At 48.9% G+C, this 14,188-nt stretch overlaps 1 protein-coding gene across 2 annotated transcripts in view; it reads right to left on the bottom strand.

The window, feature by feature from the left end:
* Positions 1–14,188, bottom strand: part of MYOM3 (myomesin 3) — a 56,768-nt gene that overhangs the window by 9,475 nt on the left and 33,105 nt on the right. For both annotated transcript variants that reach the window (XM_524608.8, XM_009450786.5), the window contains exons 21-29: positions 10,974–11,088; positions 9,792–9,948; positions 8,638–8,747; positions 6,438–6,482; positions 5,586–5,722; positions 2,684–2,828; positions 2,431–2,490; positions 1,519–1,586; positions 391–501 (exon numbers count right to left, since the gene is read on the bottom strand). In XM_524608.8, the coding sequence (XP_524608.5) occupies positions 391–501; positions 1,519–1,586; positions 2,431–2,490; positions 2,684–2,828; positions 5,586–5,722; positions 6,438–6,482; positions 8,638–8,747; positions 9,792–9,948; positions 10,974–11,088 (948 nt within the window). The remainder of the gene's footprint in view (positions 1–390; positions 502–1,518; positions 1,587–2,430; positions 2,491–2,683; positions 2,829–5,585; positions 5,723–6,437; positions 6,483–8,637; positions 8,748–9,791; positions 9,949–10,973; positions 11,089–14,188) is intronic.

The following is a 14,188-nucleotide window of genomic DNA, read 5'->3' as shown; positions in this document are numbered from 1 at the left end:
AGGCGTTTAGAGAGCATCCCTTCCAACCCGCTCATGTTGCAGATGAAAGCTGAGGTCAGAGAGCGACGGGGGCTAGCCCAAGCCTGCACAGTCATTGGCAGGGCCAGTACTGGAGCTAAAGAAAAAAATCAGTAATACTGATTCTGTCTCTATTGAAAATTTGGGGGCTTTAATAGTTTTTTTGCATTAATTTTGATTTTTTAGAATATTGCATACAATATTATTTATCTTGATTACTGAGTTTTTTGGTGCCTCTTAAATTTTGTGCTCAGGGCCTCGCTTGCATCAACCTAGCCTCGGCCCTGCCCTGACTCCCAGCCCAGAGCTCTTGGCCCTCCCTGGCTTGCAGCCAAAGGAGAAAGTGAGCCCTGAAGCTGGAGCCACACTTGCCTCTTCAATGCAGAGAAGTCCTGTTCCCGTTTCTGGGTCATACTGACCATCTGGCATCTCTGCCCTCTGGAAGAACCACTGAAAGCGAGTCTCCTTCTTGGTGTTGGTCACCTGGGGAAGGTGGGGAATGAGGAGACTCTGTCAGGCTTGTTTCTTTTTGAGTAAAAACACACCTGTGCACACTTTCAGGCATCTCAGTGGAGTCCTTTCACATACCATATGTCTCCTCTGCTGGCCTCTGGACTCTGAATTCTTGCTAATGGTTTTCCCTCTGCCTCTTGATCCCTGCCCTACTCTATTTTTCTTGTAAAAGTCCATGTGCTTCAGTTAAATGTCATCTCCTCCAGGAAGCCTTTTTTTGAAGCATCCCATAGTCACCCCCCCATCACGATTCATCAATGTCCTGCCCCATCCGGGTCAAGCATGAGGGATGCTGTTTTCCAATGGTCCTGCCTTGACCATGGGCTCCCAAGGCCCACAGAGACCACTTCATCATCTTTGTACGTTCAGTACCGTGCAGAGTGGCACAAAATAGATGCTCTGAGTTTACTGAATGAATATGCTTCTGGGAGAGCACCCACCCTCCCCTTCCCCAGTTATCTAAACAGGCTGAAGGGTGCTAAGAAGGACCTTAGGCGTTGCAGTCAGATAGACTTGTTCAAACCTGGGCTCTCCCTCTTACCGTGTGGCCTTGAGCTATTTCTCCATTTGTTTTCTCATCTATAAAGTGAGGATAGTAATGCCTATGTCACAGATGATTGTGAGGCAGATGAAATAATACTGTGAGTCTCTGAGCACAGGGTAATCATAAACACAGGGACACCCCTCAACATATAAACCCTCGCGGGCTCCTAGACCCCCTGGCCCCTCAGAACCCCTTCCGGAGCCACTAGGATCTCGTTCAAGGCTGGTCCACCTCACACGAATCCTACCCCATGGGCGCTGGGAAGGTGGGTTTGCTTTTTGGGTTACGTGTGGTCTCCTCGGGGGTACTTTCTGTGTGTGCCATCAGCCAAGCACAGAGTATGGAATTTAGGGGGCCGGGTGGGCAGGGACAGCAACTGGGCTTGGGGACAAGCCACAGGTCCCCCTGCACTGGGCCTGGGGGCAGGGCAGGGCAGGACTTGCCTTGCACGTCAGCTGCACTTGGCAGTCCTCCGTGACCTTCCACTGCAACGGCTGCTCAAAATAGGGACCTGTGCGTGCAAAACAAATGTGCCTACTGTCAGAGAGCCAGGCTCAGCCAGGGTGCCACCTGTGTCCAGGCAGTGCTGGGGGGAGGGACAGCTAATGGCTATGGACTTGTCAGATGCTGCCTCTGCCAGGGCTGGGACTGGGGTGAGGCAAGGGCGGTGCTCAGGGCACAAATTTCTTTCTTTCTTTCTCTCTCTCTCTCTTTCTTTCTTTCTTTTTCTTTCTTTCCTTCCTTCCTTCCTTCCCTCCCTCCCTCTCTCTCTCTCTCTCTCTCTCTTTCTTTCTTTCTTTCTTTCTTTCTTTCTTTCTTTCTTTCTTTCCTTCTTTCTTTCTTTCCTTCTTTCTTTCTTTCTTTTTGAGACAGAGTCTTGCTCTGTTGCCCAGGCTAGAGTGCAGTGGTGCAATCTCGGCTCACTGCAAGCTCCGCCTCCTGGTTTCAAGGATTCTTGTGGCTCAGCCTCCTGAGTAGCTGGAATTACAGGCATGTGCCACCATGCTCGGCTAATTTTTGTATTTTTCGTAGAGATAGGGTTTCACCATGTTGGCCAGGCTGGTCTTGAACTCCTGGCCTCAAGTGATCTGACCACCTTGGCCTCCCAAAGTGCTAGGATTACAGGTGTGGGGCACTGTGCCTGGCTTCAGGGTGCAAAATTTAAGAGGGCTCAGCTCTCACCCTCAGGTCAGGCAAGAGCTATTTTGATGTGGCACTGGGACAGAACCGGACTGAATGACAGTGGACCTCCCTTGGGGACCCAGCAGGGCTGGGGTTCCCATTAATCCGCAGTCCAGCATCTCTAGCACGAACCAGTGGCCAGGGATTTTGAACTTCACCCCAGCAGCTCTTACCCTGTTTTCTCTTCCAGTCCCTTCTCTTAGCATCTGCCTTCCTCAGAAGTTCGTCAAAATCTGTGAACACAGAGGGAGGAACTGGCATGAACCGAGAGGAGTGTGGGTCTGGAGAGGGGACATGGGGTGGACAGAAGTCGAGGGGGCTGTGCTTAGCAGGCTGCAGAGCCGAGGACTCAGGGCTGCAGGGCAGGCCGGGTGTGCGGGGCAGGGCGGGGCAGGGCTGGGCGGGGTGAGGCTGGGCATGGCTGACCGTCATCCACCAGTGTCAAGGTAATCTGGTTTTTGGCTTTTCCATCTTGGAGTTGAGCAGTGTACGACCCTTTGTCCTCCTCAGACAAGTTCTGGATGATCACTTCCACCAGGCCCTTCTCTCGGTCAAAATTGATTTTGCGGTTCTGAAAAGGACAAACTCCAGAGTCCTTTTCCCTGTTCTGGGAACTTTGTTGTGGGGTACACATCAGAGTGTAGTGGGCTTGGGGGTGGTAAGCACAGAGCTGTCAGCCTTCAGAGACTGGGGCTGGCCGTTGGGTAACCCTCTGCGGCTCCCCCCACACCTAGTCCCCCGGGGTGCTTGAATAAGTTACAATTTTTTGTTGTTGTTTTTTTGAGACAGAGTCTCACTCTTGCCTAGGCTGGGGTGCAGTGGAGCGATCAGTTACAATTTAATAATAAGCCCCGAACCCCTGCTGTGCCATGATTTTGCCTATTTTCTTTTCTTTTTCTTTCTTTTTTTGTTTTTTGTTTTTTTGAGACAGTGTCTCACTCCATCGCAGAGTCTTGCTCCATCACCCAGGCTGGAGTGCAGTGGTGCAATCTCGGCTCACTGCAGCTTCTGCCTCCCATGTTCAAGCAATTCTCCTGCCTCAGTCTCCTGAGTAGCTGGGATTACAAGCATGCGCCACCACATGCAGCTTATTTTTGTATTTTTAGTAGAGACTGGGTTTCACCATGTTGGCCAGGCTGGTCTCGAACTCCTAGCCTCAAGTGATCTGCCCACCTCGGCCTCCCAAAGTGCTGGGATTACAGTCGTGAGCCATTGTGCCCAGCAGCTTATTTCCTACTTCTTTTAAAATAGGAAAAACCCCATTGGCGCGTGTAAAGGGTAATGGAAAAAAAATACTCGTGTACTTGCTACCCAGAATTAACACTCATTTACATTTTACCATATTCTAACAGTTTTTAAAATTTCATTTTCCTCATCTAGGTTCTTTCTTCCTCTGGCTTTATTTGTATGTATGATTTGGGGGAGTAATCTAATTTTGTTTTATTTTTCTATAGGGACAACTGATTGTCCCACCACTGAATACTAATGAGTCCAGACTTTGTAACACTTCCTTTACCATGTGGTAAGGTCATTGCACAATCTTTATGCAGAACTTTCAAATCAGTTTTCTGATTTGCACCTTTTGATGCTGGGACAACTAGCCCAGATCTGCATTGCACAGATGGAGAAACACAGGCACAGACAGGTGAAGAGACCTGCCAAGGTCATATAACCCACAGCAGGTGGACATGAGACTCCTGTCAGAACTAGTGCCCTCTTTCTATAATACAGGTTTTCTTTCTTTCTTTTTTTTTTTTTGTCATTGGACCTTTGATATATATATAACACATATTTTCTTCCTTTTTTCTTTTCTTTCTTTCTTTTTTTTTTTTTTTTGAGACAGAGTCTCACTTTATTGCCCAGGCTGGAGTACAGTGGCACGATTTTGGCTCACTGCAACCTCTGTCTCCTGGGTTCAAGCGATTCTCATGCCTCAGCCTCCTGAGTAGCTGAGAGTACAGGTGCGCACCACCATGCCTGGCTAAGTTTTTGTATTTTTAGTAGAGATGGGGTTTCATCATGTTGGCCAGGCTGGTCTTGAACTCCTGACCTCAGGTGATCCGCCTGCCTCGGCCTCCCAGTGTGCTGGGATTACAGGCATGGGCACCCTGCCCAGCCACAACACATATTTTCTAATGGCTGCTTTGCCATCTGGAGATGAAATTCACAAATAATAGGAGATTGAGTCATGAATTTGAATCTCTCATGAGGTTGACATTGCCATGTCAGCAGTAAACAGTTGAATATTGACAAATCATGTGGTTCAATCTAATACAACCTATCTACAGATATGATTCACAAAATAATATCATACTCTAACCATAATATAAAGAAGAAATAAGTCGTTTAAAATAAAAATATTTCAATATATAGGTGCTTGGATATAACCTTAATTATGCTGCACTGATTTATAATGAATTGGTTTGACTTTAAGAGAAGAGAAGCAAAAAAATCAGAAGCTATTCTGTACAAAAGCAGGAAAATGAATGAGCATAGGTAAAGTAACCAGCAGAATAAAAATTCTCCATTCAGTGTATAGTAACATTGCACACTTTGGGAGGCTGAGGCAGGGGGATTGCCTGCGTTCAGGAGTTTGCAGCCTGGGCAACAAGGCAAAACCCTGTCTCTACAAAAAAATAAAAAATAAAAATTAGCAGGGCGTGGTGGTGTGTGACTGTGGTCCCAACTACTCGGGAGGCTGAGGTGGGAGGATCGCTTGAGTCTGGGAGGTTGAGGCTGCAATGAGCTGAGATCATGCCACTGCACTTTAGCCATGGTGACAAAGTGAGGTTCTGTCTCAAAAACAAACAAAAACGGAAAACAAAAAATAAAATTGTTTGGGAGACTGAGGCAGAAGGAGTACTTAAGGCCAGGAGTTCAAGACCAACCTGGTCAACATAGTGAGTCCCCATCTTTAATTAAAAAGATAAAAAAAGAAAAAAAATTGTACAAAAATACTTTGTATTTATACCTAAAACAGAGTTAGAGTCTAGCCTTGGATAATTACAGGCATGAACGCAGGTTTTTCATCTTAAGAATGTCTGGTGGGGTAATCAGAAGTTGTGGGGGGTGTGGAAATTCTTTGTTTGTGGGAATGTCCCTTGCACTGGCCAGCATGTAGTGTCCCTGCCAACCCCACCCCCAACACCAGCACTGGTACTAAGAGCCAAATGTTCCCATCCCGTCCTCATCACTGAACAGCAAAAGCACACCGTCATTTCTGAAATGGCCACTAGGGGGAAGTACCAGCCCATGCGGAATCACCATCCCGCGAGGCCACCTCCCCGGCAGGGGAGCCTCACTTCAGGGATTGTGAGCACCCAATTACCGGCGAGCTGAAGATCTCCTTGTTGTTGAAGATTAGATGTAGCTCAGCGGCTGGAGATAACTTTTCTACTTCCAGCCAAAGCCGCACCTCCCCTCGCTCCAGGATGTCAATGTTCCAGCCGGAGATCAGTTTGATCACTGGGAGGCGCAGGACGGGAAGGGGGTGGGTTAGACCCCTTCTCCCTTTCCCGCTCCCTTCCAGCCCCACCTTGAGCACACCCTTGGCATCTGACATGCAAAACCTTTAGAGAACCTGAAGGAGACTGTACTGGGTGGGGCTCAGAGGAGGGCTTTCCGAATGCCCACTCTAGATTTAATTAATCTCAGCAAAGCGTTTCCTCTTCTAAGAGCTCTGGGGCTGCAGTTCTCAACCTGGCAGGGCATTGGATCCCAGACGACTTTCAAAAACCCTAGCATCTGGGCTCCACCCTCAGAGATTCTGATTTGTCTGGGGCATGGCCTAGGTATTGGGATTAGGAAAGGTGTCATCATGGTTCTGTTGTGTAGCCAAGTTTGTGACCTCCCCTGCTCTAGGGACTGTACACACTGTCCCTAGCCAATGGAGAGAAGCAGAGGTTTAGATGACCCCAAATCCTAATGACTAAAGAGCCAATAACAGTAATTATAAAAGAGGAAAACACCCACATTTCCCTTCCTCGCATCCCCTTTCCTGCTGCTCTTTTCCTTCCGTGAGCTTCCCGAGTGGTCCCTGACCTTCTAGCTCTGTGATTCTCCCACCCTCTGTCCCTCTGGGGTTGTTTCCTGGTCCTTGGCCTGACTCTGCTCTGCTCAGAACATGCCAATGGGCCCAGTGGGAGCTGCACAAGGCTGGTAGCTTGGACTGCTTGCTTACCTGGGTTTCTGATCTCATGACTCAGCTTCTTCAGCTTCTCCAGCTCTGGGATAGGGGGAAGTGAGGAAGAAACCAGAGAGAATGAAATATCCTGGCCGGGGGTGGGGGGCCCACAGGAGCCGTCCTAGAATCCTGTGCTGGGTCAAAATTCCAAGAGACACCTCCCCCCACCTTGGGGTTCCTTGGCTCCATAGGGGCCATGATGAGTACTGTGAGCCTTTGCCCTGGGGCACTGAGGGTGATGCCGGGGCTGCTGCTGGCCACCCTGAGATTGCGTCCTCTCCCTGTCCTTCAAGGCCTAGATCAAGTCTCGCCTCCCTAGAGGAGCACCTACCATGTGCCTGGTTCTGCATATACTTCATTAGTCCTCTGCAGTGCTGTGGGCTGGGCATTACTGTCTACCTCTGGTCACTCTAGGACCACTGGTGCCAGGGCCTCATTGCTCACCCCTGTCATATGCTATCTTAGTGTCCCTGGGTCTGGGCCACACACTGAGCACTGCAGCCCAGAAGTCTCAGACTGTTCTAGAATGCTGTCTCATTTGCTGACCGTTTCTTCTTCTTCTTCTGTTTTTCTTTTTTTTGAGACAGAGTTTCACTCTTGTTGCCCAGGCTGGAGTGCAATGGTGCGATCTCGGCTCACTGCAACCTCCGCCTCCAGGGTTCAAGCGATTCTCCTGCCTCAGCCTCCCAAGTAGCTGGGATTACAAGAATGTGCCACCACGCCCAGCTAATTTTTGTATTTTTAGTAGAGACAGGGTTTCACCATGTTGGCCAGGCTGGTCTTGAACTCCTGACTTCAGGTGATCCGCCCGCCTCAGCCTCCCATAGTGCTGTGATTATAGGCGTGAGCCACTGTGCCTGGCCTGCTGACTGCTTCTTCGTGTTGCCTTTCCTGCTAAGGCGAGCTCTGAATCTACGTGAATGTTTTGTACACAGTAGGTGCTCAGTCAATATGGACTGTGTGGATGAATTGGCAGGGGCAGAGACCATGCCTCATTTTGCCTAGTAAGCCCCAGAATCCTTAACACTATGAGTCTAGATTCATGGCAAGCACACGGCAAACAAAACCAAAAAAAACCATCATTTTCGTGGATGGCTTTAGTTTGCATAGAATCATCTGATTGTATCTGCATAACAATATTGTTTCAGGTGGGGGCAGCCAGGGATTATAATCCCTCTTTACGGGTGAGGAAACTGAGGCCCAGGAAGGTGGCATGACTTGTCCAAAATCAGCCAGCAAATTATGGAACTGGAATTGGAACCTGGGTCTCTCTGGCTTCTGTTTCTTAACAAAATCAAAAGGCCCCATGTGCCATGAGCAGGGTAGACAATGGGCAAGGGCTGTCCTGGTTGCTACGGAGGTAGCAGAGTGTCTCATCTGTTGTGAGCACAGGCTTTGGTTCAGTTTAATTTATCAAATATGGGTGGTCCTTTAGACGTGGTATTCACTCTCTGGTTACCCGCAGTCCCCAGCACTCCCTATTGTCACCCCATTTCTCAGACCAACTGCTGCTTGCAATTTATCATCACACTTGCACTGTTGTTTTTTGGGGCTAGAGAAGGAAACAAAAATAATTCTAGTACCTTTGCTCTTACCAAAAGTGGGAAAACAGGCTGGGCACAGTGGCTCACGCCTGTAATCCCAACACTTTGGGAGGCTGAGGTGGGCGGATCATGAGGTCAGGAGATTGAGACCATCCTGGCTAATACGGTGAAACCCCATCTCTACTAAAAATACAAAAAAATTAGCCAGCATGGTGGCAGGCACCTGTAGACCCAGCTACTTGGGAGGCTCAGGCAGGAGAATTGCTTGAACCCGGGAGGCGGAGGTTGCAGTGAGCCGAGATCGTGCCACTGCATTCCAGCCTGGGTGACAGAGCGAGACTCCGTCTAAAAAAAAAAAAAAAAAAAAAAAAAAGTGGGAAAATAAAAATAAAAGAGAGACCAGAAAAATGTAAATTTCACTGGGTAGGGATTTTTGTCTGTTGAATTCACTGATGTAATATCCAGGGCCTACCTGGCCTGTGGCAGGTGCTCAATAGATATCTATTGATGGAAAGAATGGGTGGGTGAGGGCTTACTTCTCTGTGGAAATTGCCACTTTACTCATTTTGGTTGCTTCTTGCTGACCTCTGTGGGCATTTGTGTTTGGGACTCTCTCTCTGGGGAGGTGGCAGGGAGGGGGGTAGGTGCATTACCTTCCTCGGTTAGCGTGTGGCTTGCGGAGATGTCTTCATCGGCATCAGTGACTATGACTGAGTAGGTGCCCAAATCCTCGAGGCCAGGTTCTTTCAGGATGACCTTGGACCTGGCAGAGAGAGGAGAGCAGAGGCTCTGGGAGGAGCTCCTTGGTCCTGTGCACTAGAGGCCTGGGAGCCAGGGAGTCCAGGTTGCTTCTGGTGAGCCTGTACCCCAAGCAGACCCTGGCCAAGTCAGGAAGCACAGGCAGCTGCCTCCTGCTACCTCCTTAGGGTCCCCTCTGGCCTGACACCTTCAATGGTGCCATTATCTGGGCTCTCTGGCACTGGGTCTGCACTGGCCACACCACCCTGACTTCCTCCAGGGCTTGAGGCATAGGCTTTATGCCTTCTGGACAGAGCTGAGGCCGTGAGCCGCTGGGGGAGGATGAGACATGGGGGCATGTGACAGGGGCCCTTGTGGTCATCTGGTCCAACTCTGCATACTATAGATGAAGAACCTGAGTACAGAGAACTTGCAAGAGCAAGTCCCTGGCAGCCAGGCTAGAAACCAAGTCCTCTTTGAAGGTCTCCTTGAAGGTACTTAGTTAGAGGCACATACAATTCCCTACAGAAAAGGAATCTCCAAAAGAACAATGCCATTGGCTGAGCGCAGTGGCTCACGCCTGTAATCCCAGCCTTTTGGGAGGCTGAGTGGGGAGGATTGGTTGAGCTCAGGAGTTAGAGACAAGCCTTGACAACATAGCAAGACCCCATCTCTACAAAAAATACAAAAATTAGCTGGGCATGGTGACATGTGCCAAGCTACTCAGGAGGCTGAGGCGGGAGGATCACTTGCTCTTGGGAGGTCAAGGCTGCAGTGAGCCGAGATCATGCCATTGCACAGCCTGGGCAATAGAGCAAGACCCTGTCTCAAAAAAAGAAAAGAAAAGAAAAGAAAAGAAGAGAAAAAATAGCACCATTGCAGCCGCTTAAATGCACTCTCCACTCTTCTCACTAAGGTGGCAGTCAGCGTCCTCAGTGAAAGACCGAGCAGCGCCTTTCAACCATCATGGATGGGTCCTGCCCTGTGGTCTCAGCCAGGAGCCCCTGCCAGCTCCTCTGACAGTATTTGGGTCCCGTTGAGCAGTTGTTTCTCCTCTCACCTCACTTACTTGTTAACTTTATCCTCGATCTTGACCCTCTGGGGGTCCAGTGGGCCCTTGTAGTCTTTGGACCACTGAAACTCTGAGGAGTCGGGGGCTTCAGGGGCTTCGAAAGCCAAATAGATAAAGCCCTCTTCATCCACACCAACCTCGATCTCGTGGGCACCTGAGGGCGAGATCCAACAGAGGGCAGCGGATGTTTATGCATAATAAACCAGGTCACACCCCTCCCCTGCTTAAACCTCTGGGGCCTGCCTGTTGCACTTAATAATAAACTTGACTCCTTGCTGTGGCTGCCAAGGCCTTGCAGGATCCGGCTCCTTCCCACCTCAAATGTCACCTCTTCAGAGAGGCCCTCCTTGACTGCCCTAGCTAAGCATCCTATCACCCTGTTTTCTTTCTTTTATTTTTTTTTTTTTTTTTTTTTTTTTTTTTTTTTTTTTTTTTTTTTTTTTTGAGACGGAGTCTCGCTGTGTCTCCCAGGTTGGAGTGCAGTGGCGCGATCTCGGCTCACGGCAAGCTCCGCCTCCCAGGTTCATGCCATTCTCCTGCCTCAGCCTCCCAAGTAGCTGGGACTACAGGCGCCCGCCAACACGCCCGGCTAATTTTTTGTATTTTTAGTAGAAACGGGGTTTCACCGTGTTAGCCAAGATGGTCTCGATCTCCTGACCTCGTGATCCGCCCGTCTCGGCCTCCCAAAGTGCTAGGATTACAGGCGTGAGCCACCGCGCCCGGCCTCTTTCTTTTATAATAAAGCACGTATCTCTATCTTAAATCACTTTCCTCATTCAATAGTTTACTTGTTTACTGTCTTCTGCTCCCCCCACCCCTACATTAGAGCAGGGATCTTACTCTCTCATTCACTCCTGTATTCGCAGTGCAATGTGCGCATCACCAAATATTTATTAAATGAATGAATAATTAAAAGAATGGAAAGAGAATGTGCTTTGTAGTTGGGAGAGGTGAGTGATTCTGTCATATACTAGCGTGTGACCTGGTTGATCTTCTTTGAGCTATAATAAAATCAGTGCCAATGTGGGATGATGACCCCTCCCTCAGGGGCTTGCTGGAGGGCCAGAGAAGTGTGAGGGCCTAGCACAGCATCAGGCTTCTCCCAACTTCCCTTGAACTCCACCCGTCCCCAGTGGCGTAGCCCAGTGGCAGAGCTCTGGCCTCTCCGGCCACCCCTACCTGGCTTGTCCTCCAGGAGCACGGGATCGGTGGGCATGGACGGTTGCCCCAGACCAGCTGAATTCATGGCCTGTACCTGGAACACGTAACTCTTTCCTGGCTGCAAGTCGGAAACCTGGGGGCAGAGGGCAAGAGCCAGCACTGAGGACAGCAGTGACTCTTCCTGAAACCTGGGCCCCAGGGAGCAGGGAGCCACTCTCAATAAGAAAACCCTCTCCCTTCTTGTGTCCCTCATCTTTCCATGTGACAAAGATGGCCATTCAACACCTGGGGATTGTCTTTGCCATTCTTTTCTTGGGTCCTCTCCACCAATCACCAGGTTCCATCTGTTTTATTTCCCTAATGTTTCTTTTTTCTTTTTTTGAGACAGAGTTTCACTCTTGTCACCCAGGCTGGAGTGCAGTGGCGCAATCTCTGCCCACTGCAACCTCTGCTTCTCCGGTTCAAGTGATTCTCCTGCCTCAGCCTCCCAAGTAGCTGGTACTACAGGCACCCACCACCATGCCCGGCTGAGTTTTGTATTTTTAGTAGAGGTGGGGTTTCACCATGTTGGCCAGGCTAATCTCGAACTCCTGACCTCAGGTGATCCACCCGCCTTGGCCGCCGAAAGTGCTGTGATTACAGGTGTCAGCCACCGTACCTGGCCTCCCTAGTGTTTCTTAAATGTGACCACTTTCCTCCAGGTCCCGTCCACGGTCGTGATTGAGGCTTTGTTTCTCCTCACCTGGGGCAGTCCAACAGTTTCCTAAAGGGCGTTTCTGCCCTGGGACTCTTCTCCCCCAGTCTATCTTTCCCTCTGCCAATCTGATGATGTGTACATCTTTTAGTGGCCTTCAGGGTCAAGTTCAAATTTCGAGGTCGAGTACCTATAGTCTTCCTAACCTGGCCTTAGCCTGTTGTCCTCTTGCCCCTCCATCTGTCCCCTTCACTCCACACTCTCTCAGTATCCCCACATCCATCACGCCATTTCACACCTCCCTGCCTTTGCCCTTGCTGAGTGCGCTGCCTGGAATGCCGTCCCGCCTCCCTCCTGGCTCACTCCAGTGTAGCCTGTGCTTCATCACCCAGTTTCGGCAGATGCATGGATTCCAGGAAGCACCTCTCACCTTCTCCTTTGAGCGTCCAGAATTCCTGAGACCTCCTCAATTGCAGCATTTATCACACAGTATTGTTATTGCCTGCTACCCAACAACTATGACTTATTTAGCTTCCCATGCCTAGGAATTGGTCCAGGCCTGGCATTAAAGCAGGTGTGAAGAAATGTTTAGCCAGTGGCTGACTGACCGAATGGCGGCCAACTGTCCACATGCAGAAGCCGGTGCCAGATCACCTAGGCTGTCCCGCCCTGGCCTGGGCCAACCTACATGCGGAGGGGGCGAGCCACTCATATAGGTGAAGACCTCAAGGTCTCAGCAGAGTCCCCTGGCTGAGGCTCGTCTTCCCTGATTCTGTCTGAGGTGGCCTTAATTTCATTTTTTGGTAAAATGAAGGTATTTTAATTTTTTCCGATTATAAAAGAGATACACACTTGTTGGGAAACATTTTAAGTGATAAAGCACAACACGAAATGAAGGACTAAAGCGCCCCTGGCAGGCCCTCCCTCAGAGATGACCAGAATGAACCATTTAGTAACAGTATTTTTAGAGATTTTTTTTTTTTTTTGAGATGGAATCTTGCTCTGTGGCAGGGAGTGCAGTGGTGCGATCTCGGCTCACTGCAACCTCCGCCTCCCAGGTTCAAGTGATTCTCCTGCCTCAGCCTTCTGTGTAGCTGAGATTACAGGCATGCGCCACCACACATGGCTAATTTTTGTATTTTTTTTTGTAGAAATGAGGTTTCACTATGTTGGCCAGGCTGGTCTCGAACTCCTGACCTCAGGAGATCTGCCTGCCTCGGCCTCCTAGAGTGCTGGGATTACAGGCATGAGACCCGCCGTGCCCAGCCAAAATCTTTTTAGACTTTTACAAGGACATAATCCATGTAGAAACAGGACATGCACCGTATCCTATTTGTTAGTATCTTATTCTTTGCCATTGTTACGGGCTTCTTGAGCCTGCCTTCTTTCCTCTGGGTGCTCCCTAATGAAATGTTGATGAATGGGTTTGAAATCTGCATATCCTCCTGCCTGCTGGGGAAAAGCACCCAGGAAAATGGGCTGGAGAAATACTTCCCCTTTCCCTAGGGCTGCAGAAAATGGAAACTAATCCACATAACATTCTTACAAATATTCCTCAAATAAAGGAGGCCCTGAGACACATTGGCCTTAGGTGTAGATGCTATGGCCTGTGAAAGTGGCCTTCAGTCACCTGGAAGTCTAACTCTGATTGGTTGTCTAAGGTAGTAATTTGTGTCTGTTAATAATGCTTCAAGTGACATCTTTGTTTCCTGATATGTCTAAGTATTTGTGAGTTGTCTTGGTTAGGCCAGGAGAAGTCTATTTGTGATTTTCTTACCTCCTGCATGTGTGGAAGTTAAAACAACCATCACTCCAGAACAAAACTAGTGATTCCGTTAGACCTCTCATTTAGCCAAAGACTCTAGAGTTTGTTTCTCATTTAAATTAAGGAACATGTATCTGCATACATGTTTATTTATCTATATTATATCTAACATGTTATATATATTATATGCTATTCACATATAAATATCCTACTCTGTATTCTGCTTCGTTTTTCTTAGCCATATAGGATGGATATCTTTTTGTGTCAATACATGCATGTAGGTCCACCTCATTCTTTTTTTTGAGACAGGGTCTTGCTCTGTCCCCCAGGCTGGAGTGCAGTGGTACGATCACGGCTCCCTGCAGCCTGGACCTCTCTGGGCTCAGGTGATCCTCCCACTTCAGCCTCCCGAGTAGCTGGGACTATAGGTGTATACCACCACACCTGGCTATTTTTTTTTTTTTCTAGAGATGAAGTTTCTCCATGTTTCCCAGGCTGGTCTGGAACTCCTGGGCTTGAGCCATCCTCCCACCTCGGCCTCCTCAGAGTGCTGAGATTAAAGGAATGAGCCACCATGCCCTGTCCATCTCCATTCTTTATACTGTCTTGTTCCTTTAACTGCCTTATTCTTTATACTGCCTGGCACAGGATTCTACTTTTAAGGTACACTGTGATTAACTTAAGCAACACCCTTACTAATGGACGTTTAAGTTGTTTCCAGCTTGGGCCGTTACAAACAAGGCTACAAGAAGCATCCTTGTCCTTAGATCTTTA

Source organism: Pan troglodytes, chromosome 1 (genome assembly GCF_028858775.2).
Source record: "Pan troglodytes isolate AG18354 chromosome 1, NHGRI_mPanTro3-v2.0_pri, whole genome shotgun sequence".
Classification (NCBI taxonomy): Eukaryota; Metazoa; Chordata; class Mammalia; order Primates; family Hominidae; genus Pan; species Pan troglodytes.
This window is presented reverse-complemented; position numbering and strand designations above follow the sequence as displayed.